The 17,500-nt window shown below is 36.8% G+C and overlaps 1 protein-coding gene and 1 long non-coding RNA gene across 4 annotated transcripts in view; one reads left to right on the plus strand and one right to left on the minus strand.

Moving 5' to 3' along the window:
* Window positions 1–10,697, plus strand: part of LOC144974401 (MICOS complex subunit mic25-a-like) — an 18,923-nt gene extending 8,226 nt beyond the window's left edge. For 2 of the 3 annotated variants that reach the window (XM_078917253.1, XM_078917255.1), the window contains 5 exons: window positions 107–220; window positions 3,207–3,277; window positions 3,842–3,977; window positions 5,404–5,430; window positions 9,257–10,697. In XM_078917253.1, coding sequence (XP_078773379.1) covers window positions 107–220; window positions 3,207–3,277; window positions 3,842–3,977; window positions 5,404–5,430; window positions 9,257–9,310 — 402 coding nt within the window. In that variant the 3' untranslated portion in view covers window positions 9,311–10,697. The remainder of the gene's footprint in view (window positions 1–106; window positions 221–3,206; window positions 3,278–3,841; window positions 3,978–5,403; window positions 5,431–9,256) is intronic. The other variant, XM_078917254.1, reaches the window with a different exon arrangement.
* A 2,485-nt stretch (window positions 10,698–13,182) lies between these two features.
* LOC144975611 (uncharacterized) overlaps window positions 13,183–17,500 on the minus strand; it is a 9,912-nt gene continuing 5,594 nt past the window's right edge. The window contains exon 4 of the long non-coding RNA XR_013645955.1: window positions 13,183–14,804. This is a non-coding gene — a long non-coding RNA (uncharacterized LOC144975611). The remainder of the gene's footprint in view (window positions 14,805–17,500) is intronic.

Here is a 17,500-nt window from a genome sequence, read left to right on the forward strand (position 1 = left end):
TCAGTCTTAAGCACTATTGATTATTTAGGGACAGTCTCAAACCACAAAGATCAATTCATTTTTTTGGGGCTTTTTAAAATTTTCTATTTGAATATTTTTTCCCCAGCCATCATCGAATAATGACTATAGAGTACCACCAAAAGACGGTGAGAAATTCAAAGCAACAACCAAAGAGATTGAAGACTTTTACATGGAGAAGCTGAATGGCCTACAGAAAAGGGTAACATTTTATTTTATCTTCTGCTTTTTGTCTGGGAGTCCCGATAGTTTGCACTGGCAAAGGGGCCAAGATCGATCTCAGGTGCATTCTAAATTTTTATTCTGAGCCTTCCCCTCACCCCCTGTCCACCAGCAGTGAATAGGTAGCTGGGTCTGTTAGATCTAGTGGAAATTACTATTGTCCATTTCCCACTATGGAGATAGGCATAAACTCTGGCTCCATTGCCCCAATGGTTCTGAAGGACTATATTTTTTGCTTGTGATTTGTTTTATTTACCGATTTCTTGGTAAACATTGTGTGAATAAAATTTACTCAAGGCTTTGATATATGTAAAGTAAGATTATAGCAAGAAATTGTCATTTATTTGACTTTATAATGTTGAAAACATAAAATAACTCATTGACTTTTATAAGCAATAGTTTACCCTTTTCAGGCAAGGTTCATTGTTTCTCTAAATTTATATTATAACATTTTCTTATTGCTTCATGCCTGTTGTTTTATTGGGAACTGATTAGTTGTGTTGTTGGAAATTTTATTTTTTGAAATAGATATTAAATTTTCTATTAACTTTAAATGGCATTTTGATAATGATAAATGTCGCTTCAAAAATCTAAAAGCGCTTTACGGATAATGAATTACTGAAAAGTCTTGATGCTTAGTGCTTATTTCCGATTGTCTTAAACTCTCCAGTATAAACCTACATCAAAATGTACGTAATTTATTCTTCTATCAGGTCACCAAATTTTGTTTAGCTGCTATTTCTTGATTTTAATGTATCTGAAAGTATTTGAAAGAACCCATATTCCCACATGTCAGTCGAAGAAATCACACAAAAAATTAATGCAATAAACAAGAGTGCTGTGATTGAGTTCCTTACTACATACAGATGTCTGCCAGTAAACATTCATAAACAGCTGATGCATGTTTGTGCGGCTATATGGTCTAGTGGTATGACACTCGCTTTCGGATCGGAAAGTCCTGGGTTCAAGCCTAGCGCTCGGCTCATAGTTGAGTCCTTGGAAAAGGCTCGTTACTCACATTCTCTCACTGTACTCAGGTGTAAAATGATTACCTGGCCGTCAACAGCATTGTCTTTGTCAGAAAAATTGTAATATCGCCTAACAGGCGTCATGTCCCGTCCTACATGTTAAATGTTGCTGTTGGCCAGGGACCCCTTGTAAAGCGCTTTGAGCACATTTAGTGGATATTGTGCTATATAAAAAAAAATAAAAAATAAAAAAGTTTTTAAAAGCTCAAAAGTAGTGCGGGGCGGTCCTTGGCAAGCTTAAGGACCACGGTCCTACAATCCCTGGGAAATGAAAACCGCAAGGACCGGTCCTTTTCGACATTGAACCTTCCTGAGAGACTGTCGGAAGTTCGAACCGTTTTGACCTTTGAGACCGTGGGATCGTTCATTCTTGAACTGTTAAAGACCGCTACACGATGAAAACCGTGGTCTACAGGGGTAAAACACACGGAGTAGTCACACTCATTTCAAATTGTAACCTAATTAGAGAAGAGGGGTGATGCCTTCTTTATTTGCTCACCGTACTTCATTGTTACTTCGATAATTTAATAAAATTTGAAATTTATCCCCATTAACGGAGATAATAGCATCGCCCAAGGCGTTGATCGAGTTGTTCGTGGCGTTGATACACACACGCAACTCCTACCCCCCCCCCTCCCCACACACACACACACATTAGAGGTCAGCGAGCATTGAAGAGTAAGAGAGAGACGCGAAGTTATAATAAGAGGGGGTGGATGCGGTAATAAGTTAATAAGTAATAAGTGGTGTCCATGGTGACTTTTCGCCAGATCTAACAAACCCAGCTACCCATTCACTGCTGAGTAGACAGGGACTCAGAAAAAACTCGACTGCACCCGGGATCGATCTCTGGCCCTTTGCGTACAAAGAGAGTGCTCTATCAACTGAGCTATCGGGGTCCCCAAATATTCTATTGGACTTTTTTAAAATACAGACGTTATAACTGGGTTTTTTGGAAGGAAGAAACTAATGAAACTCATATTATTTGATTAGTTAAAACACCAAAGGAAATTTTAATATTATTGTATTATTTTAAATGACAACAATGCGATAGAAAGGAGTGGTGACAAGAGATGGACAAAAGAAAACAAAAAATCGGACTTGCTACTTGCTAGGTTCGACACACACACACACACACACACACACACACAAACACAAACATCTTTAGTAGTCACATGTATTTCAAACAATAACCCATTAGAGAAGAGGGGTCATGCCTTCATCATAGATCATTGTCATTGCGATCATTATGGTGTAGTAAATTTTGAAATTTACCCCGTATAATGGAATCGTCCAAGGCGTGTGCCTCCTGTTCCCCCCATCTCACACACGAAAGGGCGGTTTGCGGAGTGGAGGGAGGTGGTCGTCTGCCTCTATGGTTGTCTGTGTCGTTTAGTGTATGGCAAAGGGGGGTGGGTGTGATTAATTAAGTGGGATGGGTGGTGATTGGTGGAAGATAGGCAACCGTGCCAACGAATCGCTGGGGAGGTAGTATGGCGCGAGACCGTTGAAAGGTGATAAGAAGTGAGGACCGCCGCCGGTCTTCCACTATCGGACCGATCCTCGGTTCACTGCTAAAAGACCGTGGGACCGGTCCAAGGACCGGTCCTCAGCGCGGCACTACTCAAAAGCTCATGTTTATGGTGACTCTTGTGTTGGTATTCAGACAGTTCAAAGGTGGGTTAAGTGCTATACTGGTACTGATGTCGTCTCCACCACTATTAATGATCGGAACAATGGTTATACACAAACTGTATCGAGCGAAGTGAATCAAGAACAAAATTGACAAACTAAATCGAACCAATTGTTGGATAAAACAATCATCCATTTCGCAAAGGATAGAAAGAAAGTTTTTTAAAAAGCTTTAATTATAAAATCATAACATTCTCAGCTGTATTTTCGTTTATGATCATAATATGGTACGTTTCATTTCTTCAGAGCCAGGAATTACAAGATCACTCAAACGTACAGTTTTCAAATGCTGTGAAAGAAGTGGAGCAAAAATTTATGTAAGCTTTTTTATCCCTTTATATGTTTTGTTGAATTGTGATTAGATAATTATTATTTACAGCACTGTTAAAAATTTCTGAGTAGTAAGCTTTTCCAAGTGTCATTGGAAAAATCCGTCTTATCATTGTTGGTAATGAGTGTGAATGAATTTATCAGTTAGCTTGGCTTAGTTAATAAGTATAAATAAGTACATGACTAAGAAATTTTTTTTTCCCCCCATATCCAGGCTGTTCATTAAATAATTTGATTTGTTATTTAATTCAACTCCAATGATTATCGGAGAATTTAAAACTATACAATTAAAGACAAATAAAAAAAAAAGAGAGATATTCCAAGTATTTTAAAGGAAAACCTTAGGTGGTCAAATTTCAATCTATAGAAAGTGCCTGCTGAAAATTAAAATTGCTAAAATACCCATTGATAGCTTTTATCACTTTTAAATGTTTGTCCTTTATTTATTTATTTATGTTTATTTATTTAATTTATTGATTAAAAAAAAAGATTGTACTATAAATCATTTTTTAAATATGATTGATTGCATTGCTGGTGTAATTTAAATCCAGGAAATACACATCGTCTCCTGTGTGCCAAGACCTTCAGACAAAAGTACTAGAGTGTTACCAAGCCAACCCCAACTCTGTCTTAGACTGTTCATCCATTGTCAATGCCTTCAGCACCTGTGTGGACAGAGCCAGAATGGTGAGCAACTAATGTCTCTTCTTCTTGTCAAAGCGGATCAAAGCAAAATGTCACGTGGAGAAACTTTTCGGAAAATTTACTTCCCCAAGTTTTTAGACAATTACAAATAGTTGAAACATGAAAACCCGTTTCTTCTTGACTTTGTATTAAAACATAGCCAAGGATTAATAAAACTGTTGATGAAAAATAAACTTAAAAGTCTCATTTGTTTTAAAAATGATAATAAACGAATACTTTTGATCCACCCTTCTTCAGAGAAATCTCAAAAATGTAAAACTAATAATGAAAATTACTGTCAAAGTCAAAGCAAAAAAAAAAAAGAAAATGCTTGAATAAGATATCAGCCATCTCTCAAGCATCATCTTTTTTAGCTCCGTGTTAATTAACTACACTCGCTTTTGTTTGCTTAGGATGGTTTGGATTCTGAATCATTCATCACTTGTATCTTCTCTTTAATTTTTAAAATTAATATCAGTAGTTTAATGGTTTAGACTTAAGCTGAAAGTGGGCATGTCAATGATATACCTGAACACGATGAAAGAAAATATAGATCAAAAGATTTTTGGTGGCATATGCCAAAGGTGGAACTAGGATTGTGTTTTAACATTCAGTTCAAAAGTTTTTACCTGTCCATGTATAATCTCTGACTTTGTAAAAGAGATGCGATAACAGGCAATGCGTATTAAAAAATTGGGACATCTCATTAAATTAGATGAAAGAATGGAAGTGGTTGTTTTGGTGTTTGTTGAAGATGGAAATCTCTTGTTATGTATTTAAGGAAATAAATAAATAAATTTTATGTCCTTGGATAAACATTTGAAAAAATTATTTTGGTTGTAACTGTTCAGGTGTCCATGGCTTAGACATCCAACTGAAATCTCCGAGACATGGAGTTTTTAGGTAGAAACACGAAAGCTTCATTGTGATTTGTAATATATTTGGATTTACTTCTAAAATTTGACTTTTTACCGCGATTGCCTATTGACCTTTTTAATTGTTCAAAGATTTTTATTTTAAGAAAAGCTCGCTGTTGGCAATTAATAAAATTTAGCTCCTTGTTGGATTGTGCTATGCACTAAGGTTGAATTCATTGGTTAAGTTTTTCTACTCCAGGTAGATCTGTCTCAAATTTTATGTTTTCTTTTTAGTTAGTTTTTTTTTAGGGTTTTTTTAATTTTAATTTTTTTTTGTGGTTTTATTTCGTGTGTTTATTATTTTTTTCTCTCTTTTTTTTGTTCTGTTTTGTTTTATATTCTCATTTCGGGGTCAGGTGTGTAAAAAGCCAAAATGGTTGTAGGCAGAGTCCTCTGGAGTCAAGCTGATGAAGTATAGATATAATGTAGAAGAAATCAGTTTTGAATCAAATTTGTATTCGTGGATCGAGGAAATTGAATTGTGAATTATTCCCACCCTTTTGCTTTTTAAGATCTCAATCCTGGAAGGATCCAACCAAGTAAGACTAAATGATTTCTGTTTGATTGAGGAGGGCTGTAAAATTCTCCCAGTTTTTGAATTCCTGATTTGTTTTCAATAATTTATTTCAACTGTGTTCTATGTTTAGTTCCACTTATTTTTAAGGCTTTGCTTGTGTTTAATTTATCTTCCAAGCATGTTTTGAATTTTTCTTAAGAGTTTTATTTGGCATTGGTTATTTTATTTTAACCCCCCCCCCCCCCTTTCCCCCCTTTGAAAAATAAATAAATAAATAAATAAAGCAACATCAATTGGCACAACTTAAACTGTAAAGATAAAAGAATGATATAAGTAACGATAGCATAGAAGATTAAGTATCATAGATATATATATATATATATATATATATTATAATATATATATATATTATATAATATATATCATGGCATTGGAATGCTGGCAAGTTGGTAAAAATCACCTCTTTATCAAGGTGAATGAATGACATGTCGTCTTTCAATAAAAAGTCAACCTGTCATAGGGACCAAAGCTGGTTATAAATATTGTCAAATCATTCTGTATGAACAGTTAGGGCTGCGTGGCTCAGTGGTACTGTCTTTGCTTCCTACCTGAAAGGTATCAAGTTCGATCACCCGCCGCTGCGCTGTGTGGCCTTGAGCAAGTCACCTCGCCCTAGTTCAATTTGCCGCTCTGCACAGCGGCTGATGCCTGGGTTATTCCTGTCTTCCCTTGGAATAGACCCTAGAGACAAATTTCCCCTATGGGATGAATAAAGGGAATTTTATTAATTTATTTTATTTATTTATTTATTAGTATAAAATCAGGATTACTACATTTCTATAATCTGTGATTTAACTCTCTTAGCATTATAATATAGATGGCCCACTGTTAGAGCTGAAATGCATTAATTCTCAGAGGTTAACTTGAATGGGCGATCAAATGAATGTGACCTAAAGGCTTTCAGATGTTATAATCAGTGTTGATGGTTTTTTCTCGGACTCAGATCAGCAGAAATCCTTGATTTTGGAATCAGAAGAGGAATTTCCTCCATTTGAAAAATTACATTTCCGACAGTGAGAGACTCGATGTGTGGTGGAACAAACAGGTGCAGTGTCCCACTCTCTAAAAGTTGGCTATAGTATCAATGATAGTTTATCATCTCAATTGCTCTGGAAGTAGGTGTAATATATCGATTAATAAGTCTAGTTGTATTTATTTAACGTTTAGTTGTGAACCGCTAAACTGGCCACACTCCACATTGTTTTTAGTTTGAGTTGAATAGAAATCTTTTTCCGATTATCATCTAACAATCTTGTTGTGTTGTTCCTTGAGGTTTGACTTAAATATAATTATTATTATTTGATAAAACAATATCAATACAATACACTTGGTGACTACAATACAGTTGGGGTTAGTGCAGTAAAAATAGGACTTAAATCGTTCAAAATTGTCCTCCTTTTCTTTACGTTTTGTCACCATCAACACTGTATAATGTCAGGGTGAATCAGTTGTGAAAAGTGATTTTAAAACCAAAAGAACCAGAAATGTGAGTGTAAGTTTATGTTATTTTCAAAGACTATATCCATTACACTCAATAAACTTAACATAAACTTAACCCAAGCTTCGTATTATTTTTTCCACTAAGAATTTTCGATTTTGAGCATCTAAGTCATCCCAACAAAATACCATTTTGAGGTGGTAGATCACCAAAATCTTCAATTCCCATTCATGATGAACATGATAGTTTAACTCATGCCAGCGCTGACAGCCACACATCTTCTCATGTGGCATTTGGCTGCATCCTGAATTACAATAGTCACAAGTCATGTTGAATGCCATATTTGAGTATTTGGATAAAACCGTCAAATTTGTCGGAAAGCTGCTAAGTTGATAACAATTTTGTAATCTTTGGTAGATGTAAATGAGTGTTCAGTAGTAGTTTCCAGTTTATTCAAATGCTGCATAATTGGCATTGTTTTATGTAAAATAATAAAATTAGCATTTAAGGGGCATGGAATGCGCATTGACATAAATCAGCGATTTAAAAGATAAAAAGAAAGTTTGCATATATATCTAAAATTGTATGATCCATTTGTTGTCATAAGTTTGATAATGAATTATGTCATGTTTATTTTCTGCTATTTATTTATATTTATTGTTCTCAAATTTGTCATTCTTTGTCCTTTAAACTATAAACAATGATGACGGTTTGCTTGTTTCTGTCTTTTTTTTGTTGTTTTTTTTTGTGTTTTGTTTTTACTTTGTCTTATTTGTTTGAATTGCTTTTGTTTTGTGTTTTGTTATTCTGTTGGTTTTTTTATGAACAGGTGAGAAGGAGGGGAGGGGGGGTTAGTTAATTTATGTTTTCCTTATTTACTTTTATACTTGAAAAATACAGTATAACGCAGAAACTTAATAAAACAATAACAAGGTACTTTTATTAATACAAATACTAAAATTATGTCAAAGATGTCTATTGAAAAAGGCATGAAATATACAAAAGTAATTTCAATGTATCTCAAGTATATGTATTGCAACATGCCTGACAGGCAAGACGTGTGTTTGTTGTTCTCTGGATTTTGCCTTTTCTTTTAGAGATAATTCCGTCATTTTTAAAAGTGAATCTTATATATGTAGTAATTCATTGTGATCTGGACTTTTAATCTATGTGAAAATTGTGATTTTTTTTTAACATTTGAAATTTGTGATATGTTAATCCACTCTTGAGGTCAACACAGACGTTTATTAGGTTTTAGTACAAGTTCACCTTAGCAGTCGCCGAGTCAGTATTGTCAGTGTACTGTGCGACAGCTAGTACAGGTGGAACTTTAATCACCAGTATGTGTCGTGAAATCAAGACTTTTAGACGTTAGACACATAACAGATATTTCTAGCCCTGTTTATTACAATCTGTTATTTTTAGCCCTTAGATAATTCGTCAATGTATACAAACAGCATCATACATACCATATATTTTAACTGATTGTTTTGATCACCCACGACCGCATAGGGGTAAACGGAGATTGATAGCTGTTCATGTTGGTCATAGGCCACCCTCTCCCACTCACTCGCCAAGACCCTCGGCAACAATTATTACACTGCCACTGTCGTCGCGTTGTCGGCATCGTCACTATCGTCAGCACCACCACCATAATCATTGCTGATGTCACCATAGCTTTCATCATCGCTATTGTTACTATGATCACCATCCTCGCAGTAGATGTTATTATCAGCATCACCACTACCATTATCATTGGTGTCATTGTCTTTATCGGCAACATCACCACCTCTCATTGCTGCCATCATCGATATCGTCACCACCAGTGCCACCACCTACCATTATCGGCAGAGTCATCACCATTTCCACCATCATTCTTTGTGATGTCACCATCAACTCATAATTGAGTAAACATAATGTATATCAACTCTTAGTCAGTCGGAAATAAGTCAATGATTTAATTTGTGACTCTAATAGTGACACTGGTTTTATTATTAAAACATGGCTAGAAGAGATCGGAGATGAATTAGTCTTCCATGAATTAACGCCTGTCAATTTTAACTTCCTGTCACATCCAAGGACAACAGTACATGGCAGCGGTATTTGTGCAATTTATAATAATTCTATTGAAATAAAATCGGAAAATATCAACACCTTTTTGAATTTACAAAGATCACTGCTTTTAACATTGTGTTTTTATGTTTATACCATCACCACCGTCAAAATAGAACAAAATAACACATGTAGGCTTTATGCGAGATGTGGAAGACCTTATAGAATTATATATTTCTTTTACTGATCGTCTTATAATTTTTTTAATTACTCCCCTTTCTTTGATTACCCTCCACAGACTGTGTCACAGAGTCGCTCTCAAGACATTGGTCAAGCACAGCCGGTTAGTTGAAGACACTACAGAAATAGCTACATACATAAAAGTCTTGTTACCATAAATGTAATGATAGGTGGAAAAGGTTTGTTTGATATTTTACAATTTGCTTTGATAACAATATTTATCATCCAAGACAGTGGGAGTCGTTAACCATTAAAGAGTACAATCAATTTTGAATGCCGTGAAAGTCTATCAGGCCATAATTTTTGTTTTATTTTTGGGGGGGTGGGGGGGGGGTTGTTTCTGTTATAGTTTCTTTTCGACTACTTTGGATTTAAGTTATTTTTTTTCTCTCGTATATATTAAATACAATGCTGATTATGAAATACATGATTCTCCCATTGCCCATTGCTTTGAGATTTAAATACTTAATTTCACTGCCTAAATTGTAAATTGTGGGAATATATAGACTGCTACTGTTCTTATCATAAAGTGACACATGTCAACCCATATCTATCTCGCAATACACAGACTGTGACACATTTGGTGTTACTGAATAATCTAATCTATGTGAACGAATATACTCCTGTCTTCAAGCTGTCAAAGGGCTTAAAATCATGTCTTAAATTATAAAAAGTGTAGATACACGTCCTTTTCTTTTGGACATTAATTCAGGAAAGAAATTTAGATAGTAATAAGTGGAATCGTATGAAAGCAGTCACCTCAAATGAAGAACAAACCGTAGTTACTTGCTTTATGCTGCCTGTTTACTTACAACACTTTACATTCTACAGATTGAAATAAATAAATCCAAAAAAAAATGATAGATGGAAATTCAAAAGTAAATTTTATTCATCATAGTTTTTCGCAACATAACATTTCAACAATTTATTTTTTAAATTTTATTTGGGGTTTTGTCTCATTGTGAAACAAATCATATGATGCACGTTTTCTGTTTTTGACTCAAGACAACATAATAATAACATAAATATACAATATATTATAATGATATTGTTGTGAATTAGATAAAATATTTACAAGGTTTATTACGTCATGTTGTTTTGTTCAGTGATAAGACCTTTAGAATGTTTTTTTTTTTTTTTTTTAAGTTGTCTGTCTTAAAATAGACACTGTTGAAAATATTTTAATTTACATAAGCCCTTTATTTTTTTGTGATAAGGGAGTGGGACTTGAATGCATAGGAGTAGGGGGTAAAACATCTTAAAATCAAGTGAGTAGGTTCATGTGAAAATGAAAAGGAGTCCGAATTATCGAACGTTTATGGGAAGGTCCAATTTCTCCTTATGATATAGATGAGTTTGTATTTCCTTCGTGATATCAACAATTTAAAGAACTTTGATTGTGTGAAATGCAGAGGATTTGTGTTTTTTTTTTCTCCCCAAGTTGTGATGGAAGACAACAGATATTCAATGAAAAATAAATTTTTGTAAATAGAAACAAACGAAATTTCTCTTCTTATTTTTATCTTTGATTTTGATTTCATATGTTTACATTCATCCATTTATTCATTCGTTCTCTCTCTCTCTCTCTCTCTCTCTCTCTCTCTCTCTCTCTCTCTCTCTCTCTCTCTCTCTCTCTCTCTCTCTCTCTTTCTTTCATTCTTTCTCGATCTGTCTTTCTCTCTCTCTCTCTCTCTCTCTCTCTCTCTCTCTCTCTCTCTCTCTCTCTCTCTCTCTCTCTCTTCTTTCATTCTTTCTCGATCTGTCTTTCCTCTCTCTCTCTCTCTCTCTCTCTCTCTCTCTCTCTCTCTCTCTCTCTCTCTCTCTCTCTCTCTCTCTCTCTCTCTCAATTGGAAAGTTTAATATGCGATTAATGAGCATCCAAATAACACAAAACAAATTCCAATTTGCTCAAAATTTTAGCCAATATAACTGACTACTAGATCTATGTACAATAATACAATCACTCCGGTCACGATGGGTAGAGAGGTCCGAGAATAAGGACAATTCTCAGAATGTCATCATTGTGAGATTCTTGAGGCCTAAATCTGATCCATTGTCTCCAAATGGAATCATGTTGGAGTAAACTTGATACTTTAACTCTCTCAACTTCATATACGGAATGAGATTAGCGGAAGAGTAGCGTCCCTTGATTGGACGTCACCCATAGTCTGTGACGTCACCGGCGGAAAAGTTATTAAGAGAGAGAACGTCATGTTGGTTGTGCGCATGCGTCTCTCGTCCTCGCCGGTGACGTCACAGACTGTGGGTGACGTCCAATCAAGGGACGCTACTGTTCCGCGAGGTCGAGAGACACATGTGCACAACCAACGTGACGTTCTCTCTCTTAATAACTTTTCCGCCGGTGACGTCACAGACTATGGGTGACGTCCAATCAGGGGACGCTAATCTCATTCCCTATAAGTGAGTAATCGAACATTTAAAAAAAAAATTTTCAATCATGTTGAACTCGAAAGAGTTTTGAACAAAATTGTTTTGCTATAGTTAAAGTATAACAACGCTGTGTTGAAGAGCTCGTTTAGGAAAAAAAAATAGAGCAAGAACTATCAGATTTTGTGTTTGAGTGAAATAAATCTATTTGTGTATAGGTTGGGTGTGAAGTTTTGGGGAAAATCCGGAAAATGGCCGGTAAGGAGAGAGTTAAGTTATGTTATTTGAGTAAATGCCTTCATTGAGGAGAGACAGTTTTAATTATTAAATTAGCAACAACAACAACAACAAAAATAGAATTCCTAATTCTGTTCATTTTGACTTTAGCCCTCAATTGCCCTCATTAATTTCATTTTAATATATTATCAAATTGACCTACTAGGTCACAATTTACATACACAGAGTGCCCAATTTTTCTGTCGTCCTAACAAAACGTATTGTCTTCAATCGGACTAGGGCACGTACAAAAGACAGTCAGTATGTGGAAAAACTCTGCTTCAGGATTGCTATAAGTATAAGAAATCATGATTATATAAAAACATAATATAAAATTGATCTTTATATAGCGCAATATCCACTAAATCTGCTCAAAGCGCTTTACAAGGGGTCCCTGGTCAACAGCAATATTTAACATTTAAGCCTGTTAAGCGATATTACAATTTTTTGGACAAAGACAACGCTGTTAACGACCAGGTACTCATTTTACACCTGAGTACGGTGAGAGAATGTGAGTAAAGAGCCTTTTCCAAGGACTCAACTATGCACCGAGCGCGAGGCTCGAACCCAGGATCCGAAAGCGAGTGTTATACCACTAGACCACATAGCCGCACATTGAATCATTATTGGTTCCAAAATATTGAACAACAGTGTGCTGGCTCTATACTTCAGAAAAGTGAGTGGAGCAGGCACTTATGTTGATAACAACAAGAGATTAAGTGAGTAGGAAAGTGCCAGAAGACAATAGAGAATAAAAATTTCGCAGCGGTGATGGGGGTTTGAACACAACGACCTTACTGGTACGACAACTCCGCCTGGCCGGTGAGAGCGTGGATAGCTCACACGGTAGAGTCACGCTGTCCCCAGTCAGGCGGAGTTGTCGTACCTGTAAGATCGCGGGTTCAAACCCCCATCACCGCCGCGAAATTTTTATTCTGTTGTCTTCTGGCACTTTCCTACTCACTTCATCTCTTGTTATGGCTCTATACCTCAACGTCGATATCAACATCTACTTAGGGGTGTTTACATATTACGTCAACAGCTAGGGGGGAGGGGTGGGGGTCTACAAAATGTTGACATGGGGGAAGGATTCAAACATTAATTAATTGGGCCCGCGCCCAATGAGGACGCCGCTGAAATACAACCAGACCCTTGGTTTCTTCAGCGCCAACCATACAGACAGAAACACTGGTTATCCGCGTCCTCATTCAAAACTGCTTCGTGGCTCACAATCACTCAGATTGTGTCCCCAACAGTTTTATTATAATATTCAATTGTTTTTATCAGGACCAAAAAAAAAATTCTGTTCATAAGCCTTGATTTATGAGTGGTTCCTGTTGATATTCGACATTTTTCTTGTCCTTGTCTTGGAATTGGAAGACTTTGTTTCACTCAAGCATTGGATAGAATCTCTTGCAGTTGATTGTGGCCGTGTTTGTTGTCATTGTCAGTGAGAGCTGGGTTGTTTTGTTTTTTATTTCCTTTTAAAATTAATTCATCTCGCTGATTAAGATTGTGTTAGAAATCATCAAAATGCCTTCTTTTTAGTATAAATGGTGTACTTCTTAACTGAGACTTTAGTATCGCGTGTCATGTGGTCTTTGTGGTGTGACACTCGCTTTGGGATCGGGTGGTCCTGGGTTCGAGCCTCGTTCGGCACATTGTTGAGTCCTTGAAAAAAAAGCTCTTTACTCACATTCTCTCAATTAATGAGTACCTGGCCGTTAACAGCGTTGTCTCTGTCGGAAAAAATGTAATATTGCCTAACAGGCGTCCTGTCTCCTATATGTTTCGTGTTGCTGTTGGTCAGGGACCCTTTGTAAAGCTCTTTGAGCACGTTTAATAGATATTGCGCTATTTAAAAAAAGCTCAAGTTACTTGCTGTTTTTTCTTGTCCTTGTTTTGGGATTGGACGACTTTGTTTCACCCACACTTTGGCTGGAATCTCTTGCCGTGAAACAGCCAGTTGATTGTGGACGATGTGTTTATTAGTAAGAGCTGGGTTGTTGGATTTTTCCTTGTAAAAATCATCTCTCTGAATAAGTTTGTTTTAGAAACCATCTGAATGTTTTCTTTTCAGTATAGATGGTGTGCCTAACTGAGAATTTAAGAATCGCACTGGGGTTTACAGACAGCATTCCCTTCTTAATCTAGTTCCCTATTATTACTTACTCTCCCTTTGCCTCTTGTCAAAGAGGATGTGAGATAATTGATTAATGCTAATCTATACAGCAACCTGTAGTCTATGTATTTTCTAGACGGTTAAATGACCCTAAAGTGCTACAGGTGCCTTTAACATTTAAAAACTAGACTAAACTGACTTGAAGAACTGAAAAACTCTTGTATCATGATGGTCGTGACAGCGAGTGGTAATCATCTTTCTTCTGTAAAAGAAAGTTTGATAGTGAAATACCATTTTCTTATCCGAACATTCATCTTTGACTCATTTCGTTCATCTCCCTTCCCCAAAAGTGTGTTAATTTTTTGGCTGCACGGGTGGCAAAGGTGGTAAGGAACCAGGCAATGGGCAGATAGGCGTTCGGTCGATGTACAATTCTGCTGCACCAGGGTGGGCCGGTAACGTATCGGGAACGGGTAAATTGAAAACAGCGGCGGTGCTCGTGGTGTTTTGTGGGATTGGACCCATATAGTTGTTGTTGTTGGACTTGGGCAGGGCAATAGCCGGTACCGGTGGAGGAGGTGGTGGTAGTTTATTCGAATTCTGTTTCCCGTATTGTTGTTGTTGAGTAACCAGGTTCCGGTTCTTGGAACTGGAGGTGGGGGTGGCGGATAAGCGGAATCCGGACTCTCAAATATGGGTTCGGTGTTGTTGTAATACACTCCGTTTTTGTTAGTGTTAGTGTTATATCCTCCTCCGAAGTCGTTGCCTGTGAGTGGTTGTTTGTTATAGTCATCGCCGTGAGTAGCAGTAACCATTCCGCCTATAGAATATAAATAGAAGCAATTTAGTAATGATGAAAATACGTTAATTTTAAAGCTGTATGCATAGAATTAAACGAATGAGAATACGTACGAAGCCTAAAAAGTGTCCACCAATGAAAGCATTCAGCGCCATTATATCATGGGCTGGGAATGTAAGCGTTACCATTCATTCGGTCTCTATGTCAACATAACGACACACGAAAAACAACAAACAATATCAAAATCCACAATAGAATTGTTCAGAACTGTTGCGTATATTTATGGCACAATGAAGCTGTCAAAAAATGAAGTTAGAAAATGTGTGTAATCATGTATTATAATAACCTATAATGTGTTTTCCAACCACCACATCATCAGTGTCACTACTACTACAACCACCACCACAATATCATCACTAACACTACTACTACAACCACCAGCACCACAATCATTATCACTACCACTACTGCACCACCACCAGCACATCATCATCACTACCACTACTACTACAATCACCACAACCACATCGTCATCACTACCACTACTACCGCAACCACCACCACCATATCATCATCATTACCACTACTACTACAACCACCACCACCACTACTACTACAACCACCACCACATCATCATCACTACCTCAACTACTACAACCACCACCACAATATCACTACCACTACTACCACAACCACCAGCACCACATCATTATCACTACCACTACTGCACCACCAACAGCACATCATCATCACTACCACTACTACTCCAACCACCACAACCAAATCGTCATCACTACCATTACTACTGCAGCCACCACCACCACCACCATATCATCACCATTACAACTACTACTACAACCACCACCACCACATCATCATCACTACCACTACTACTACAACCGCCACCACATCATCACCACTATCACTACTACTACAACTACAACCACCACCATATTATCATCACTACCACTACTACTGCAACCACCACCATCATATCATCATCATTGAATTTTTTTTTTAATTGAGCTTTATATAGTGCAATATCTACTAAATGTGCTCAAAGTGCTTTACATGGGGTCCCTGGTCAACATTTAACATGAAGGACGGGACATGACGCCTGTTAGGCGATATTACAATTTTTCGGACAAAGACAACTCTGTTAACGGCCAGGTACTCATTTTACACCTGAGTACGGTGAGAGAATGTGAGTAAAGAGCCTTTTCCAAGGACTCAACTATGCGCCGAGCGAGGCTCGAACCCAGGACCTTCCGATCCGAAAGCGAGTGTCATACCACAAGACCACATAGCCGCATCATTACCACTACTACTACAACCACTACCACCACATCATCATCACGACCACTACTACTACAACCACCACCACCACCATATCATTACCATTACTACTACAACTACAACCACCACCACATCATCACTACACACATAAACAACAGAAACAATTTAAAAACATGACTATGACACGCAACCACTCACAACGAGGCTATACTATTTATCCTTTTCTCTATAATATAGAACAGGACAAGACAAACAAGAGCTTGACTCTACACTTCGCATTTATGTTTGTCGTCTGACGAGTTCAACTCTCGGTCGACCTGTCAATATTCCTTTTTGCCTAGGACGTAATCATTAATAGAATATTGTGTGGTTTTGACCGTGAAGAAAACCTTAAGAAGTCACATTTATATCATTTTAGAGACATCGTTTTGAATAATTTTGAGTTAAACGAGCGATCAGGAAGTTATTTTCTTAGATTTCATGAACGGCCGATCAGCGCTTGTTTACTATAATAACGCGATTCCCAGCCAATGTCTCAATGGCGGATATTTTTCTCATCGAGGCCGCTGGTTGGTTAGCCAATAAGAGCACCGTACGGTTTCCATTGGGTAAATTCCTTGGCTGTATGACAAAAAAAAAAAAAAAAAAAAAAAAAAGACGAAGAAAAAATGGGGGGGGGGGGGGGGGGGGGGGGGGGCTTTATCAAGGAAAAATCTATCCAGATGGATTCAACGACCCGAGTAAACTTAAACTTAAACGCTTTGCTGCTTTGCTGAGTCTTAACTTATAGAAGAAGAAGGCAGTCACCAGACTATTTTAAGCCGACATTTACTTATTTGCAGGTGTCGTAAGACAAATTGTTAGAGATTCATTGTTTTAAAAATGCTCTCATACCAACATACTTAAAATGTTCATTGCAACAATGTTAATTCAAGCACATAATTGCGTTCGCTTATTAGGCCTCCAATAACGCTTATTAGGCCTCCAATAAATATGTGCCCTTGGATTTTAGCCTTCTGTTTTGTTTTACTTTGATTCCTCTTAGGCCAACTAATTAATGAAAAGTACTGAATTTCTTTCTCCAATTCTAAATGATTTTATAATATCATCAACAAACTAGACCACATTTCATGGAAAATTTTATCTAAAGCAACAGGATACACACCAACATCAAAACAATGTAGCTTATGCCTGGAAGAGAAATATACTATAATCAAACACCCTCATGAAGCCACACTCAACACGAAAAATGAGATGTACAATACGTGTCCACATCGCCGGAAGTTCTTATTAATCAACTACAAACAGACTGACTCAAACATTGTGGTAAATATTAAAATAATAATTCGCTCCATTGCTACATGTCGAGCACTTTTCGTACCATATTTGTATCAAACACGATTCAATATATATATATATAT

This window comes from Berghia stephanieae, chromosome 6 (genome assembly GCF_034508935.2).
Source record: "Berghia stephanieae isolate SIO BIC M18660-M18661 chromosome 6, UCSD_Bste_1.3, whole genome shotgun sequence".
Lineage (NCBI taxonomy): Eukaryota > Metazoa > Mollusca > Gastropoda > Nudibranchia > Aeolidiidae > Berghia > Berghia stephanieae.